This window comes from Populus alba, chromosome 18, assembly GCF_005239225.2.
Source record: "Populus alba chromosome 18, ASM523922v2, whole genome shotgun sequence".
Taxonomy (NCBI): Eukaryota; Viridiplantae; Streptophyta; class Magnoliopsida; order Malpighiales; family Salicaceae; genus Populus; species Populus alba.
The window spans coordinates 5754933-5772373 of NC_133301.1; the positions used below are offsets into that span (position 1 = coordinate 5754933).

The 17441-nt window shown below is 34.6% G+C and overlaps 2 protein-coding genes across 4 annotated transcripts; one reads left to right on the forward strand and one right to left on the reverse strand.

Annotated features, from left to right (window-relative positions):
- Window positions 1-2344: 2344 nt before the first annotated feature.
- LOC118040668 (uncharacterized) lies at window positions 2345-6249 on the forward strand. Its single transcript, XM_035047664.2, has 2 exons — window positions 2345-5530; window positions 5655-6249. Exons 1-2 carry the CDS (start codon window positions 2920-2922, stop codon window positions 6110-6112), a joined length of 3069 nt encoding a protein of 1022 aa, XP_034903555.1. The 5' UTR covers window positions 2345-2919; the 3' UTR covers window positions 6113-6249.
- A 229-nt stretch (window positions 6250-6478) lies between these two features.
- On the reverse strand, window positions 6479-12369 carry LOC118040669 (nuclear poly(A) polymerase 4). 3 transcript variants are annotated; one of them, XM_035047665.2, is made up of 13 exons: window positions 12016-12369; window positions 11864-11941; window positions 11672-11779; window positions 10959-11021; window positions 10723-10884; window positions 9958-10071; window positions 9813-9875; window positions 9399-9728; window positions 9145-9309; window positions 7970-8974; window positions 7775-7870; window positions 7073-7149; window positions 6479-6983 (listed from the first exon to the last, which is right to left on the reverse strand). In XM_035047665.2, the coding sequence occupies exons 1-13, from the start codon at window positions 12130-12132 to the stop codon at window positions 6959-6961; spliced, it is 2403 nt and encodes an 800-aa protein (XP_034903556.1). In that variant the 5' UTR covers window positions 12133-12369; the 3' UTR covers window positions 6479-6958. The 3 variants fall into 3 exon arrangements, with proteins under 3 accessions (XP_034903556.1, XP_034903558.1, XP_034903557.1); XM_035047667.2 differs by having other exon boundaries at window positions 7103-7149; window positions 12016-12368; XM_035047666.2 differs by having other exon boundaries at window positions 6479-7149.
- Between the last annotated feature and the right edge of the window lie 5072 nt (window positions 12370-17441).

Consider the following 17441-nt stretch of genomic DNA (forward strand, 5'->3'; position numbering starts at 1 on the left):
TTGGTGTTTATTTTGAAGTTTACGTAGTTGATTTATAGCAAAAGAACTTCCCCTTCATGATGTCAAAATTATTCAGTGATGATATGTTGTCAACCAATCTTTTCCCTTAAATTATTATTTTAATTAACAAAATCTAATTCGGAAGAGAAAAAACTCTATTTACTTTGATAGAGATCATTGTTCACAAACATAGTTTAATGACAGTTTTGACATTCCATAAAAAATTATTAATTTGGCTTTATCAGTAGGATCAGTATAGTCGTTTCATAAGATTGATTAATAATAATTGAGGATAACTTGATTTTTTTATATATTTATTGAGCATAGTAAAATAAATAAAATATTTTTAAAAGCAGGATTTTTAAAAGTAGTAACCAATGGCTTTTTTATATTTTTAGACCTGAATTTTTAGTTATAATTAAGTTAACTGGGATGTAATTTGATATTTTAATAACTATAAAATATAATTAAAAAAATCAAAAGTGACAAGCACTCATGGTCTTCTAGCAACACATGCGGTGTTTCCTATAAACCAGAAATTCCCTACCATTGTGTTGATGAAATTGTTGTGGAGGTGATGAGGCAGTTTATCACAGATGGTGTTTTCTTGTTCCCTCTTCTCTCTTTGATATTCGTGTTGGGCATTTAAAATTTTAGAATTGTTTTTATATTTATTGAGATTTTAATTTTGGTCCTTATTCTTTTGATTTTTAATTTTTGTTCTTGATCCTTTTATAAAATTTTGAATTGTTTTCAATTTCATCATTTATTCTCATCAATTTTTTGATATGTTATTTTTATTTTCAATTTGGTTCTTATTATTTTGATTTTTTTTTGTCTTTTTTGTAAATTAATTTTCTTTTTAATTTCATCATTCAATCAAAAATTTATAGTTGTCCTCTAATTTGTTGTTTATTTTAATTTTGATCATCGTTCTTTTAATTGTTATTTTTTGTTTTGAATCCTTTTACATAATTGAGTTTTTTTTTCCCCAGTTTATCCTTCAACATTAAATTGATTGAAAATTATGTTTTGTGGTTTTTCAAATAAGGGTGTTCATTGACATATTTGGGTTAAGTTTGACCCTATAATTGTATCCAACCCAACTTCTAATATTTTACAAATTATAAACTCAACCCATTCAAAATTTTCTAGACCTAAGTGAGTTGGATATATTAAATTAGACTTTTTATGGATATTATAGATATCCATGAGTTGGGCTTGATTAGAACTAAAATTTAGGCTTAATAAATTAGCTCAAAACATGTAATAAGTTGTAACAAATAATTTTGGCTAAACAACAAATTAAGTTTGTTGTTATAAGCTATACGGGTTGGGTCAGGTTGACTAGGTTTCGACAATCTCAACCCGTCATCAAATCCGTGATATTCATTTCTTAAATTTTTTGACCTATTATCATCTGTAATATCCACATTATCCGATGACGGATTGGATCATGTCAGATAATGCAAACATTATAGATGGATCAATTTTTGTAACACTTCGAACTTTCAGTCTAATAACACAAGTCACGAGTTTGAAAGGTCAACATGGGTTGAAATTATTTTTATTTTTTTTTTCATTTTTGTATTTCATCATTTGAAATTGATTTTTAAAATAATAGATTTTGTGATTTGCTTTGTTTTCTTTTCTATCGAGTTATCATGATCTCATGACATGAATCATGCATTAGTCAGGATTAACTCGGATTAGCTCGACCTTATTACCCGGGTTATATATTTGTCAAGCTAACTCGGGTTGACTCAAACACTTTTTTTATCCTTTGTTACCTAATTCCATGTATTCATATTTAATTGGCTAGGAATTAAGTTAAATTGTTTTTTTCCTTTTGAAAAATGATTTTTTAAGTTATATTGATCATTTTTTTTATTTGATCTATTTGTTATTGTTATTTTTTTATCATTTAATTAAAATAAAATTATCTTATTTAATTTAGTCAAATCTATAACTCAAATAATAGATTTTATTTTAAAAAAAAAAATTCCAACATCTAAATATAATTATTATATAAAAAGAAAAATATGACACCGCGGCGTGTACGCCACGGTTTGAAGTCAAGCACAAGCAAACATATTTGGCCAGAAAATATTTTTCAAAATGTGGCAGTCACCGCAATTAAAGAGCATGGGTTTTTGCATCCATCTAGACATAGAAAATGAAAATTACAGAAGTTAAAGTACCTCTCAACTTGGCAGCAAAGCCTCCTCCCCCACAAGAAGTCTCGTGTTAAGAAAAAACATCATGATTTTTTACCAAGGATCTTAATTGGTGAGAATAGTCAACATTCTACAACTATCCATTGTGATCGAGCTAAAGAAATCATGAAGCTCGTTACCTTTACAATACCATCCATAAGCAACCCAATAACTACAGAAGTATCTGAACATGTTGAAGCTCGGTGCTTCAGTCAACAAAGAACATGATCAGGGTTAGAGATGAACTTCTAGAACAAACTAATTGTCTCCCTTACCACCAAAGTTAGTAGACTTCTAAATATAATTTCTGAATCTTTCCAGCCCACAATTTGGTTAATTTGTTGTGGGCTATGTCATGTTCTCAAGAGATCTTCCATACCATTTGCTCATACCAAGTGGGACTCAAAACTACCCTGAAATCACTTCCCAAGCTAGGTTCTCCATAACAAAATCATTTGGAAGATTGATCCACCAAAAACTTTACTCCTCGCAGCACTCTCAGCAATGGTGCTTATGTAATTAATAATAGTCACTCTCAGTGTCAGTACCCCCACCACAACAGACCACGAGTATATATAGTCAGCCTTTCTCCTCATCTTCCTTTGCCATATGCCAACCAAATTTCAAACCCTGCCGTTAAGCCTCCCCCTTCCTTTCCCGGCAAAATAAACTCAGCCGGAAAAACCACCTGAAACCATTCCAGATGTCCGAACTACCCTTCCTACTCCTCTGCATTCTAGTCCTGGTTTCCCTGCCCTTCAAAGTAATTTCCCAAGATGTCAACGCAGAAAAAACAATCCTCCTAAACCTGAAACAAAAACTTGGCAATCCACCGTCAATTCAGTCCTGGAACTCATCATCCTCACCGTGTGAATGGCCAGACGTGTACTGTGTCGAAGGCACGGTGACTGGACTTGATCTTGGTAATGAAAACATTACACAGACAATCCCAGCATCAATTTGTGACCTGAAAAACCTGACATATCTCAACCTGAATTGGAACTACATTCCAGGAGGATTTCCAAAACTTTTGTACAACTGTACAAAGCTTGAGGAATTGGACCTGTCTCAGAATTATTTTGTTGGTCCGATACCTGATGATATTGATAGATTATCAAGTCTCAGGTATCTATACCTTCAGGGTAACTTCTTCACCGGCAATATTCCACCACAGATAGGCAACTTGACAGAGTTGCGAACGCTGTTTCTGCACCAGAATCAGTTCAACGGTACGTTTCCTAAGGAGATTGGTAAGCTGTCCAATCTTGAAGAAATGGCGTTGGCGTATATTGATTTTGTGCCCTCTTCAATTCCAGTGGAGTTTGGTCAGTTAAAGAAGTTGAGGCTCTTGTGGATGAGACTCGCTAATTTGATTGGTGAAATCCCTGAGAGTTTGAGCAATCTTACGAGTCTTGTGCACTTGGATTTAGCTGGAAACGATTTGGAAGGTAAAATTCCTGGTGGGTTGTTTTTGTTGAAGAATTTGACTAAATTGTATCTCTTTAAAAACAAGTTGTCTGGTGAGATACCTCAGATAGTTGAAACGTTAAATTTGGTGGAGATTGATCTTGCAATGAACCATTTGAGTGGTTCGATTACGGAAGATTTTGGCAAGTTGAAAAAATTGCAACTTCTGAGTCTCTTTGAAAACCACTTGTCTGGTGAGGTGCCAGCAAGTATTGGCCTTCTTCCTGAGTTGAGAGCATTTAAGGTTTTCACCAACAACTTGAGTGGATTCTTGCCACCAAAAATGGGCCTTTATTCAACACTTGAAGAATTTGATGTTTCAACCAATCAATTTAGTGGCCGGCTGCCTGAAAATTTGTGTGCTGGAGGTGTCTTGCAGGGTGCAGTTGCCTTTGAAAATAATCTCTCTGGACAGGTACCTCAATCTCTTGGAAATTGCAACAGCTTGCGCACGGTTCAACTTTACAGTAACAATTTTTCAGGCGAGATACCTGCAGGTATTTGGACAGCCTTCAATATGACTTACTTGATGTTAAGTGAGAATTCCTTTTCGGGGGGGCTTCCAAGCAAGCTGGCATGGAATCTGTCAAGGTTGGAACTCAATAACAACAGATTTTCCGGTCCAATTCCTCCTGGAGTCTCTAGCTGGGTGAACTTGGTTGTTTTTGAGGCGAGCAACAATCTGTTGTCTGGTGAAATTCCAGTGGAAATAACGAGTCTGCCCCACCTTTCAAATCTTCTGCTTGACGGGAATCAATTTTCAGGTCAACTCCCTTCCACGATACCATCTTGGAAATCTTTGACTAGTTTGAATCTCTCAAGAAATGGACTTTCTGGCCAGATCCCAAAGGAGATTGGGTCTTTAACTGACCTGCGTTATTTAGATTTGTCTCAAAACCATTTCTCTGGTGAAATCCCTCCTGAATTCGGTCAGCTGAAACTTATTGTCTTCAACTTGTCCTCCAATAATCTGTCTGGGAAAATCCCAGATCAGTTTGATAACCTTGCCTATGATAACAGCTTCCTGGAAAATTATAAACTCTGTGCTGTTAATCCAATTCTAAATCTTCCAGATTGCCATACCAAACTTCGTGGCTCAGAAAAATTCTCCCCCAAAATTCTTTCCTTGATTCTGGTTCTTACTGTGACCATTTTTCTAGTCACTGTTATAGTCACCTTGTTTATGGTTAGGGACTGCCCGAGAAGAAAGCAAACACGTGATCTGGCATCGTGGAAGCTGACATCATTCCAGAGATTGGACTTCACAGAAGCAAACATTTTGGCAAGTTTGACAGAAAATAATCTGATTGGAAGTGGAGGATCAGGGAAGGTATACCGGATTGCCATAAACCGTGCAGGTGACTTTGTTGCTGTCAAGAGGATTTGGACTAATGAAGAAATGGATCATAAGCTTGAAAAGGAATTTTCGGCAGAGGTGCAGATACTGGGAACAATTAGGCATGCAAACATAGTTAAATTAATGTGCTGTATTTCAAGTGAGAAATCAAAGCTTCTTGTTTATGAGTACATGGAGAACCATAGCCTTGATAGATGGCTTCATGGAAAGAAGAGAAGTTCATCAATGGCAGCGAGTTCAGTCCGTCATTCTGTCTTGGATTGGCCCACAAGGTTCCAGATTGCCATTGGAGCTGCACGAGGCCTATGCTACATGCACCATGACTGCTCCACTCCTATCGTTCATCGAGACGTGAAGTCCAGTAATATCTTGTTGGATTCTGAATTCAAGGCAAGAATAGCAGATTTTGGGCTGGCCAAAATGTTGGCTAAGCAAGGAGAGGCTCATACCATGTCTGCTGTGGCAGGTTCCTTCGGTTATATTGCTCCTGGTAAGAGCATTCGACAACCTCATAGTGCGTTGTCAAGTATTGACTATTCATTTTATTCCATAAGAATTTTGAGATCACACCATTTAAAGCTAATTGTTTCTCATTTTTATCATTTTTATCGCAGAGTATGCCTATACAACAAAAGTAAACGAAAAAATCGATGTGTATAGCTTCGGAGTTGTACTCCTGGAATTGGCGACCGGAAGAGAACCTAACAGTGGAGATGATGAGCATACAAGCCTTGCAGAATGGGCGTGGCGGCAGTTTGGACAGGGGAAGCCCGTTTTTAATTGCCTTGACCAGGAGATTAAGGAACCGTCTTTCTTGCAAGAGATGACCGCTGTATTCAACCTAGGACTCGTTTGCACTCACTCTTTACCGTCCAACAGACCTTCTATGAAAGATGTTTTGGAGATCCTGCGCCGATGTTCTCCAGACAATAACGGTGAGAAAAAGACAGTTTCCGAGTTTGATATTGTTCCTCTTCTGGGAAATGTTACTTGTCTTTCAAGTAGCAGACGCAGTAACAGACTGTCAGATGATGATGATGATGATGGCAGCTTAGTTTACGGGGGGGTGTGATTATCATGGCTCAGCCCCTTTTTTTTTCTTTTTCTTTTTTTGAAATACAGTGTACAAAGGAATAAAATGATTCCAGGTCTCCTCCCACAATCGAGAGCAGCCCCTTTTTTCTGCAAAATTCAGCACCTTTTAATTCAGACCCTTGGTTAATTCAAACCGACTGCAGAACCAGATCTTAGATTGTTGCTTGGGCATGTGGATATTATCTTGTTGAGTGTGCTAGTTGGTGAAGCGAAACCCTTCCACAACACTCCTGTCCTTTTTCAGACAGCAAGCTCTGCCCATAATACTTTTAAAAGACAGTATTGTGGGGCCACACATGGTGCATGTTACAGCAGAAAATCTACCAAAATCGCAAGGAACCCATGCCAAAATTCTGTCCACTTCCAAAGGTTGATGGAGAGAGAATTTGCATCTCAAGAATTCAAGTATACAGAGACAAAACCCTTTACAAATCACACAGAGTTGATTTTGTTTGCAGTATAATTGATTCCAAATAAACATGAAAAACAAGAAACTGGCCTCCCCACGCCCACAAGGAAACAACAAATACAACTCTATAACAGCGCAAAAAGTCTTCAAAGCACTGGAATGCTCAACAGCTTCTTGCTCCAGCAAGTTCACTGCTTCTTCCAACCACGGCAATATAACACACCCAAGACTTGGTCAAACCACTGAGATATTCACAATTTAATTCATGGCTGACCTGTCCCGGTCCACATGACAGTGCCAAACACACACCAAGAACCCGTGACGAATGGCAGCAATTAATGTTTCACTTACCAAATCACCGGTCCTCTCCTTTCTGAACAGTAATCTCATTCAAGTGTTCCACCTTCCTAATTTTTATGCAGTTGACTTCAAACTCAACCTGCCAAAAAAAGCCATGCAACAACCAAACAGGACAGCATAAAGATACCATGATTAACATAATGAAATTCAGGGTTTTAAACTGCATGCCTTATCATTGGCTTCTGCAAGGATTCTGACCTAGCACCGTCTTGAGAATTTACAACTTTCCCAATTGCAGTCTTCGGCTACATAATACAACATAAAGGCAAAAAGTTCAGTTAGCTTCCTGACAAAATATTGGAGGTACAAAATAAAGGAAGGGTTGGTGTATCCGAGCCTTGGACACAAAACATGGTCAAGGTTCTTAAGCACAGTTACTGGAAACATAGCACTTATAGTGGTGCAGGACCTGCCACCACATATGCACCAGTTAGGAGATATTCTGTGCAAAACAATTAGCATGATAAGACTATCGAACAAGTATTAATTATAGAACCTTACAGTAGCTGCACAGAAAAAGAAACCTAGCATATACAATAACTCAGGTGTTTCAAATTCATCTGCTGCTAATTTAGATCTGCCCCAATAAAGATCTAGTTGCATGGAACCATTCAACATTAGGTCCTGATTTTCTACTTGCAAGAACTACAAGGCTGGAGGTCTCTAACAGATTTCTGGAGTTCACAAGCAAGATTCTCCTCAAATGAAATTTCAGACAAGCAGTGTCATTGTCACAATGACCCAGTTCCATGGGGAGAGAATGGGGAAAGAAGGAAAGAAAGAAAGAAATGAACAGGCTACACAGTGAGTAAATGCAGAAAATTCTTCAACAAACAATAGTAAAGTAAAACAGCAATTCAGATTTTCAACCTCTAATTCCTCTGGCAAGCCTTTTTGCAACACTCGGCTCATGTTTAAACATCCACTTTCCAGAACCACATCCGCATCCACAGCACATACATTACCCTGCAAAGATCCCCAGTCTCACTATCTCCAGAACTTCCAGTATTGCCACAACCATCCGCTACAATCTTTAACCCAAAAACTTCAAACAGAATAACTCACCTCGCAGTTGAGGTTCTGAGTGCCAGAATGTGACCTTATAACACTGTCAGCATATTCTACAACCGCTGTCTGACAACATGGTTTGACAAGCTCTTGGTCAACCTCCATGGCTTGACTAGCGCCCACTACCCGATTTAACAGTTTTCTGGAAGATCCATTCTCCATTAAGTTTGAACCCAAACCTGCAATTTCATCATTTACACCAGTCTCATGTTTTTCCCCAGTTTCAAAATTTGGTTCCATTGGCTCTATTCCATTCATATGATTAGCTGGTTCTAGCTCATTCCTAACTATTGGTGAATCATGTACATCCATAGAGATCTGTCTATTTAATGGCGAATCCTGATACACAGTTTCACCAAGCTGCATGGCATCGCCCAAACCATCTTTTTCACTCTCCAACTGCCCAATAGATGACCTAACCTCAGAGTTGCTAGCAACATCTTTGCAGTTGCTGCCAATGTCCCTAATTGTTGAACACCCTAATTTAACACCTTCACAGGAACTAGCCAGAGATGCCACACCAGACATACTAACACTACTGGAAGGAGAAACAGACTGAGGTCTTAGTGGGCTATAACAAGCCTGTTTCTCTGGCTTCAAATCCTCCATTTCACAATCATTTTTCCGCTTAACAGGTCTCTCAGCAGACCCAGACTGAGATCTTGCAACATCTTCACCAGTTTTGCTAGTGTGCTGGTTAATATGCCGTGATGATCGAGATCGCTTGTACCCATCAGGGAAAACAAAGCCTGGAAGCTGCCTTCTACGAACATGAGAGACATATATTTCCATCCCTGGTTTCCAAAACATGTACATGTTTATCTCTTGCCTAAACTCATCAACAGTTCCCCGGATATCAAATTGCTGGCCCTCCTGACCACTCACTCCCTCTTTCCTCTGCAAGCCCATGAAGAAAGCATAATGTGGGCATTGCTTGGATGCATCTATATACTCATTTGGATAGGGATGGCACTGCAGCATCCCATTGGTGTCCCGCTCTATCTGTGAATGAAACATGGAAAGGACAATTAGTCAAGTAAGCATAGCTGTCATACTTTGTTGGATCTTTTTGTCTTCAAATAAAATAAAAGCATTCACCACTATGTTAGAAAACATGGCCAAAAACCTAGAGAAGTGAGTTTGCAACAAGAGTATAAAGGTAAGATGCGTACCTTCAAGGTAAGTTGTCTAAGCCGAGACTCTACCCAGCCTTTCCATGCTAGCAAATCAGCAGCAACAGCTGCAACTATGTCAACTTGTAGGTAATTTTTGTATGCCTCAAAGAAAAGATAAGGCTCAAAAAGAGCACTCCACTGTGCCTTGTTCAGTTCAATCTCCTGCAAAGAGAACAGAGTGACAAAGCAAAAGGCATCAGTAGCATGATGCAGGAAAGTAAAGGAGAAAAGGTTATTACTTGTGCTCTCACCTCACATATCCTGTTACCACTTTGGAATTGCTCTGTCATAACACGAAGAGTACTTGTAGACACATTATAGCTAGAATTCATGCAAGGATATGCAGGAGTTATTATTGGCATAAGATGAAACCGGTCCCGAGGGTTTTTGCGAGGATCCCATACAGGAAACCCAAGATCATCTTCTTCTATTGAGCATAGCATCACAGGATTCGGCCAACGCCATTGTGTATAGACTCTGAAGAACCGAGAGACCAGCATACTAGGAATTGCATTAGGATAAAGCTGGCACACTCGAGCAACTAGAAGAGCCCAGTTTACTCCACCAAGGAAACCAGTGACCTACACATTTAAGGAGATGAAAACCATGATTTGGTGTGAAATGGCAATTGCAGTGAAATAACTCGTCAAGAAGCCCAATCTTACATTTGAATAAACACCGCGCCTTTTAGCCCACAACTTCAGACATCTGAGTGTTGTCCGAAAGTGCTACAATATTTTTAATGGTCAAATGACTGTCAAATCACTGAAGCACTTGAATAAAGTAATTTAAAAGAATATGATAAGTCACCTCGACATTTGGAACAAGTTTAAGAATTTGATCGGCAACCCTGCACCCATTTAGACTTCGAACAGTTTGCTCATCAACTTCATAGAGCACAGACCCATTGGAGATGTCCAGGTCCTGTTAATAAGTTAGTTCCAGATCAAATTGAACAAGCAACAAAATCAGTACTTGCAATTTTAAAATGCATCAAATCATAAAAAGGAGAAACTCCAAAGTCCAGACTTAGCTACCAAAGCTCATTACAGGAGAAAAACATAGTAGAACTTCAAACTGACAAGCCCAAGTCAGCTAAGAAGCATTAGATGAACAAAAAATATGCCGCATAAGCTGTGCTACTGGCTGTTAAAAGGCAACCTCATCAACAAAATACATGCAAAACAGGAGTAAAGTATATATATAATAATCCTCTTCAAAGATATTATACAAATACCTACAAGACTGTCATCCTATATGCACTTAAAAGTATTTGCTATTGGTTATGGTTATAGTAGAAAGGGAAGGGAGAAGAGGGTCTCAACCTCAAAAGTGTACCAGAAAAACAAAAAGGGTTCTCTCAATATTAAAGTGTATCTCAAATCATAAATGAAGAAATGCTAGACTCCATGTATTGCCACTAAGGTTAATTTTCAATAATAAGAAAAAAAGGGAGGGGGGGGGGACTAAACCATACCAGCATATAAATGTTACAGTGAGCTTAAATAGTTTGAGGATCCCATACATTCATACCAATATGCATGACATGGATATTTCAAAGACTGGGGAGCTTACTTCTGGAACAACCAAAAGGGATATACTAGCATAAAGAAGATCAATTGATATTCCCTGGAATTTAAACTTCATAACCGGGACATGAGCATCTGGAACTGGCTGAAGTTCAGTAACTTCTTCCATTTCAGCCAGTTTATCATGCAAGGTGATAAAGAAATCTTCCTGAAAAAACAACTTAAGAGTGTCAGTCAAGATACCCTAGAACTAGAAGAAAATACACCACATTCACGCATCACCTCTCGATTCACGTAAGAAGGCCCAACACACAGTGTGTCTATGTCAGCCCCGGGACCATGCACCTGTTAAAATAGTGATCATTGCCAAAGATGCAAACCAATAATGCGATTAGATCACTGAAGTAACAAAAATATAGGATTGCAACATATTTAGAAACAACAGCCTGAGTACTCTAGTGTCCTTTTGAATGCTTTCAAAAAAAAAACCTACTTGTTTCATCTGGTAGACAAGCCTACATCCTTTAACCACAGTATGGGCTAGGGATTGACTACCCCCACACAAAATGAGTGCTGATTGCAACTCAACCCCAGAAGATTTGAGTGAGACAGAACAAAGCAGTTCAGCAGAGAACCACCTGTCTAGGTATTTGCTAAGGACACACTTGCTGCTAGATGGTTTGAGCAAGAATATAAAAGATTCATGCTAAGGATACATTTGCAGCCAGGTGTCTCAAGCAAGACTATAAAAGGTTCGTGCTTGGGATAAGAGGTCATCCATAGTGACAATTTCCTAACTTTATCACAACTTCCATTCTCTGATTTGCTAATCTAATCGCAATTTCCTATTCAGCTAAAAACTACACATGAGCAACCCAAAAGCACATTCAACCACTCATATAACTCCGCATATATAACTACGGAAAACAAGAAAGAAACAAAGAAATTGATCTCAAATGCACAAAAAATAATATAATAAAATCACAATAACTCACCCCAAGACGATAAGACCCAAAAGTAAAGATAACAGCATTGGCTTCCTCTACCATCTGATCAGTATATCCCCTTTGACGCGTCAATTGCTTAACCCAATCTTTCACAATCTATACAACAACAACAACAACAACAAATCATCTAACTAATTAAAAAAAAAACAAATCAATACCCATAATTTCTGTGATCATTACCTGATCGATAAGGCCTAGAACCTCTTCTCTCTTAATAGTTTCATCTTTGCTCTCGTTTAAGCCCGAGTCAACCAAAAACTATCAATAAAATCATAGCAAATCAATAATAAGTAACCTTAATTGAAAAATAATTATAAACAATTGCCAATTACCTTCTCTAATTCGGCATTTCGATGGAGATCAGGTTCAGTGGGACCCGCGACGGATATGGGTTTCGTGATTCCGTACCTCTTCGCCGCCGTACCGTTTGAACTCTGAGAACCCACCATTCCGATTTTCTCCAGAAAAAATAAAATAAAATAACAAGATTGAAATAAGGAGAAGATTAACTGGTCGATAAGAATTTTTTTTATTTTTTATTAAAAACCCTAATTTGAAGTTGATAAAAAACTGAGGATTGTTTAAGATGTGAAGAAAAGTCGGTTAAAAAAATTGAGAGAGAAAGGAAAGATCTGGAGAGAGAGGGGGAGGGGGGAGAAAGGGGAAGGGATCGGTGGGCTAAGGGGGTGTTTGGGGGTAAGAATCTTACGATATTTGTTAGGGAATGGGGATGTTTTCTTTAGATTTTTTTACATGTATAATTATTAATTAGTAAGAGACAAAAATACAGCGCAGCACGCGCTTTAATATTCGTCCTCTTTTCTCTTTTTTTTTTTTTTCTTTTTTTGCATATCATAGTAGAATTTGTTTGAATGAGTTTTTTAAATATTTGATTTTTTATTTAAAATTATTTTTTATATATTTTTAAATTTTTTTAATAATATTGATATAAAAAATAATATTAAAAAATTTAAAAATATATTATTTTAATGCATTACCAAATAAAAAAATATTTTAAAAAATAATATTTATCACATTCTTAAATAAACTTTTAGAAAATAATTGGAAGTATGATATTAATAGAGTTATTTTTTAAATTATTTTTTATTTAGAAATACATTAAAATTAGTTTTTATATCATCACATTAAAATGATTCCAAAACATAAAAATTAATTTTATAAATAAAATTTAATTTTTTGAAAGCATCATTTGAAATGCAGCCTCTTAATAAGAATTAAATTAAATTGAACTAATTAATCTAAATTTAAAAGTAGTTTTAAGTGAGAGTAATTATTTCATATTTGATTAGATATAATCTTGAATTCATTATAAGAATGTAACTAGATTGGATTAGTGTTTAACATTTTTGTTACATTGAGGTACTTTTTAAAATATTTTTTATTTAAAATTAATTAAGATAATATATTTTTATTTTAAAAAAAAATTTGATATTAGAATACTAAAAAATTAAATTAATATTAAAAAAAATAAATTTTAAAAAAAAAAAGGTACCAGCCACGGAAACAGGCACATAAGCCGATCAATGAATAATTAGTATTCTAAGTATAGGAGGAGTTCCCTCGTGTGGATTCATGATTCATCAAATTTTTTAGGGCAAAATCTAGCATTGCAATTGTACAGTACTTGGTTGTAAATTTATAGTAAAAAACGCTAATAGAAACCGGTTTAAAAAACACTTCAAAGAAGCAAGCCCCAAAAAGGGAAAATTTTCGCTTTAAAAATTAATAAATTAAAAAAAAATCTATTTGAAATTGTTTATCATATATCAATATATTTTTCATGATACAGTCTTAAAAAAAAAAACATTTCAGAAATCTTTTTATCAATTAAAAAAGATAATCAATGTTTTACATCAAATCATACATAAACTTTAAAACAAAACAAAAAATACAACTTCAGTGATATATTAGCTATTTGAACCGTGTTCTACCACGGGGTAGATATTTTTTTTCAATAAAAAAATTAAATATATAGCTTTTTCAACATATGTTTTTACATAAAAATATCAAGTGTAAATTAAAAAAATAATTTGTATGCATCTAATTAAATAAATCGAGAACCATCGGTGTCGACAAATAAAGAAAAATCATTAACAATAATTAAATATGTATCTGAAAAAGTTAAGAAGCAAATGCAAATGAAAATATTTAATATCACAACATATTCCAATTTCTCAATTATGTTTAATGACTTTGTTTATTAAAATTAATTTTTTATTTAATTAAATAATAGTAGAAACAGACATACATAAAAATTGATTACATACATTCGAAGGGAAAACAAATCTTGCAATGTTGCATTTATTAGAAATATTATCAAAAAATAATTTTTTTATTCTTAAAAATAAATTTCAATTATATAAAAAATAGACAAATTATAAAAATCTATTCAACCATTGTTTTAAAAAATACATATAAAAAATAAAAAAATTAGAGGGAATTGGTATAAATTACAAAATTATATAAAAACACTTGAAATAAAACATGATTTTTTAAAAAAAAAAATGCAAAATTACCAAAAGAAAAAAAAAAAGGTCATCGCCTAGCCCATTTAGTAGGGCCAACAAGAGCGTGGGTCAATTTTTTAAAATGTAATTGGGGTAGATGATATAGCTTTAAAAAATCATCTCAAAACCTAAAAGCAACCCAAAAACCTAGAATCTTTCCAAGCTCAAATCTATTTTTTAGTCACTTTCAAGGTAAAACAAAAAAAGCATAAGTTAAACTCCTCTCATCAAATAGAATTATTTGACACAAAAATTAACTATTTTGGTGGCCTGAATCAATGTCAACAATACTTTTCTCTTTATCGTCAGAATCTGGCAATCTCTTTTTCTCCTCTTTCACATTAAGGACTAAGAAATAACAAAAATAAATTTTTATACCAAAATTAAATTAAAAAATATTGAGGGATCAAATATGTATAATTTGTAAGGTTTGAGGGCTAAATTAATGTTTTTGTGTGAACTATGAAATCATCACTTATTTATTGAACCATTTCTACTTTGGTCCCTTGTCTTTCAATGTTATCCTTGGTCAATAAATTTGATTTAATTATCCTTGAATTTGGCCCAAAAATGATACAACCATGCAAAAAAAAAAAAAAAGATGATGACCAAATTTAAAAAAAAAAAAAAAAGAAGCAAAATTTTAAATAGTAGATTCACAGTAAAATATGAGAGGGTGAACAATGCACATAATCTAATGACAATTAAGAAGGAAAATTATTATAGATAGGGATGATAACTTTTAGTCATTTAACTTAAATTTTAAATGAAATAGTAATAAATTAATATGTTAACTGTCAACCTAATGATGAATCACGTGAATTTTTTGATCAGGTGAAATAATTATCTAAGGGGAAATTTTTATAAATTGGGGAGAAAAAAAGTGTTACAATAATAATAATAGAGTGGGATTCTAAGAAAAATAATATGTTATTTTATGTGCAAAAAAACAATGATTGTTGTACGAGCCCTACGTAAAATCGCGTTATTTTGATCGGAAGCGGTGAAAACTCTAAACAATTTTTTATAATGGTTATGGACGGGAGTCATCAATGAATTAGTTTAAAAATCATGATGATATAAGTAAATGAAATGGCACATAAAATTTATATTTTTGGTGTAAAATTATCTATTATTCAGTTTTACGGTATCAATCATATCTCTTAATCTAACCATTAAATGAGATTAAAAATTTATGAGTAGTCTCATGATATATTGTTTTACCTTGAGTTTAAATTTCAAGACAATTGGATATCAGGAGGGTCTCACGAACACAATGTCAGTGATGAGTAAATTATAAGTAAGATATGCGGAAGATTTAATAGAAAACTCGGCAGATAAAATTAAATTATAAGAAACTCTAAACAAAATACTAATTGGAATTGGGTTGAAATTTTTTTCCAAGAAGTTAACAATTTGACTATAAACACAACACAAAAACACTAAGGAATTAATCGTGGCGTGACCATATAAGGCCTTATGCATTAAATAAGGGGTATAAATACATTGAGACAAAACACACATACTTTTTCTCCTAGTGTGTGCCAGCCAAAGTAACCCCATAGACAAACCATTTCTTTATTTTATTTTTTCTTCACCAAACCCACTTGCAAGTCCTTGCAATGAAGAGTTTTAAATGAAATTGTGTGTGGGAGAGGAATAAAGGTACACCAAGAGATATTGAGAAGGAGAGGGATGGTTATGATTTAGAAAAGAGAAGAAGAAGAAGAAGAAGAAGAAGAAGAGAAGAAGAAGAAGAGAAAATAACCCAAAGAAAGAAAAAAAGGAGGAGAATAGATTGTCAAAGAAATTTGAATCCCACACTTAAATTAGACTGGAGAGGTATGTGGAGCAAGATCATTTAACATAGAAAAACCTCAACTAGACAAAGGTGTAAGTAGGTGTCGTACACCTTACTCCATCTATAGAGTTTTCTTGAATCCTTTTTAAATTGTATTTTCTTTAAATGTATTTGCATATAAAGATATCAATGTGAATAATAAGAATGATCACAATTGATTAGCTGCGGTAAAGGGAGCTAAAAGTGTTGAGGTAATTGATTGACGGGTTGATAATGATTCAATAAAAGTGAAACTAGGTACCCGGTAGAACTAGTTAAAGGGAGTTAAAGGTGTTGAGGTACTTGATTGATGGGTTGCTCGCAATTGATCGCAATTGATTTGTATTTTCTTTTTAATGGTCAAGTGTTGATTCTTCATTAATAAAATGGATGGTGGAATTAGTTACCCGGTAATAGGATCATTGGCCGGTAACGAGCAACAAAACTAGTTATCTCGTTATGGGTCTAGTGCCTGGTAATAAACAAGGAAACTAGTTATCTGGTAATGGGGCTAGTGCCTAGTAATAGACGACAAAACTAGTTACCCAATAATGAAACTAGTGCCTAGTAAAAAATTAGTGACATCAATTTGGTTAATGACCAGAACATTTGACATGGTAAAATGGTTTAATAAGACTATGAAATTGATTTAAAAGATAAATCAATTGGCCGAAATAGAGCTAGTGGTGTTAGTTGCATTAATAACTAGGATATATATGATTTGGCTAATGGTCTTGAGGAGAACTTTTAACATGTGTTACCAACTCATCGAATTAGTAATGAAATGTTGGAAGAAGCCAAATTGTCAATATAAAAACAATAATAATTTAAGGATTTCAATGATCCATGTCCAATGAGTTGTTTGAAACGTGTTTTAAAGTTCAGGTTGTTACATGGTGTTACATTTATGTATATAGTGTTTTCGTCACACCTTTTAGATTTTTAATAGATCATTGGCTTGCACTACACTGCAGGTCAAATCAATTTTTTTTTCAGATAAAAAAACATCTTAGCATTGTTGATGTTTTTTCTAGTGGAAAAAAATTAAATTGCATAGGAATTGATCTGATGTCACCCTGTCAACTTGACAAGTGAAAATGCAAATTGAATGACTAGTAAAAAATATTCTAACTCAAAATAAATGTTCAAGATGATTATATTTTTATAAATATTAAAACGAAAACATATTGGATCAATTCAAATTAACTTGTCAATCAAACTATAAAATGTAATTTCTAATAAATCCAATGTTGAATGATGAAATTAAACATGACAACTCGGGTTATCCTGCCAAACCTGACTTGGGTCATGAGATCGGAATAACCTAATAAAAAAAAGTAAATTGAAATAAATCATGAATCTTAATCTTTAATAAACCTAATATTGAAGG

Bases quoted from the DNA above. Each gene is read 5' to 3' on its own strand.
- LOC118040668 (XM_035047664.2), top strand. From the start codon at position 2,920: ATGTCCGAACTACCCTTCCTACTCCTCTGCATTCTAGTCCTGGTTTCC. The intron at 5,531-5,654 runs GTAAGAGCATTC...TTTTTATCGCAG, and splicing joins CTTCGGTTATATTGCTCCTG to AGTATGCCTATACAACAAAA.
- LOC118040669 (XM_035047665.2), bottom strand. From the start codon at position 12,132: ATGGTGGGTTCTCAGAGTTCAAACGGTACGGCGGCGAAGAGGTACGGA. The intron at 9,876-9,957 runs GTGACTTATCAT...AAAATATTGTAG, and splicing joins AACTTGTTCCAAATGTCGAG to CACTTTCGGACAACACTCAG. The intron at 9,310-9,398 runs GTGAGAGCACAA...TTCTCTTTGCAG, and splicing joins GTGGTAACAGGATATGTGAG to GAGATTGAACTGAACAAGGC.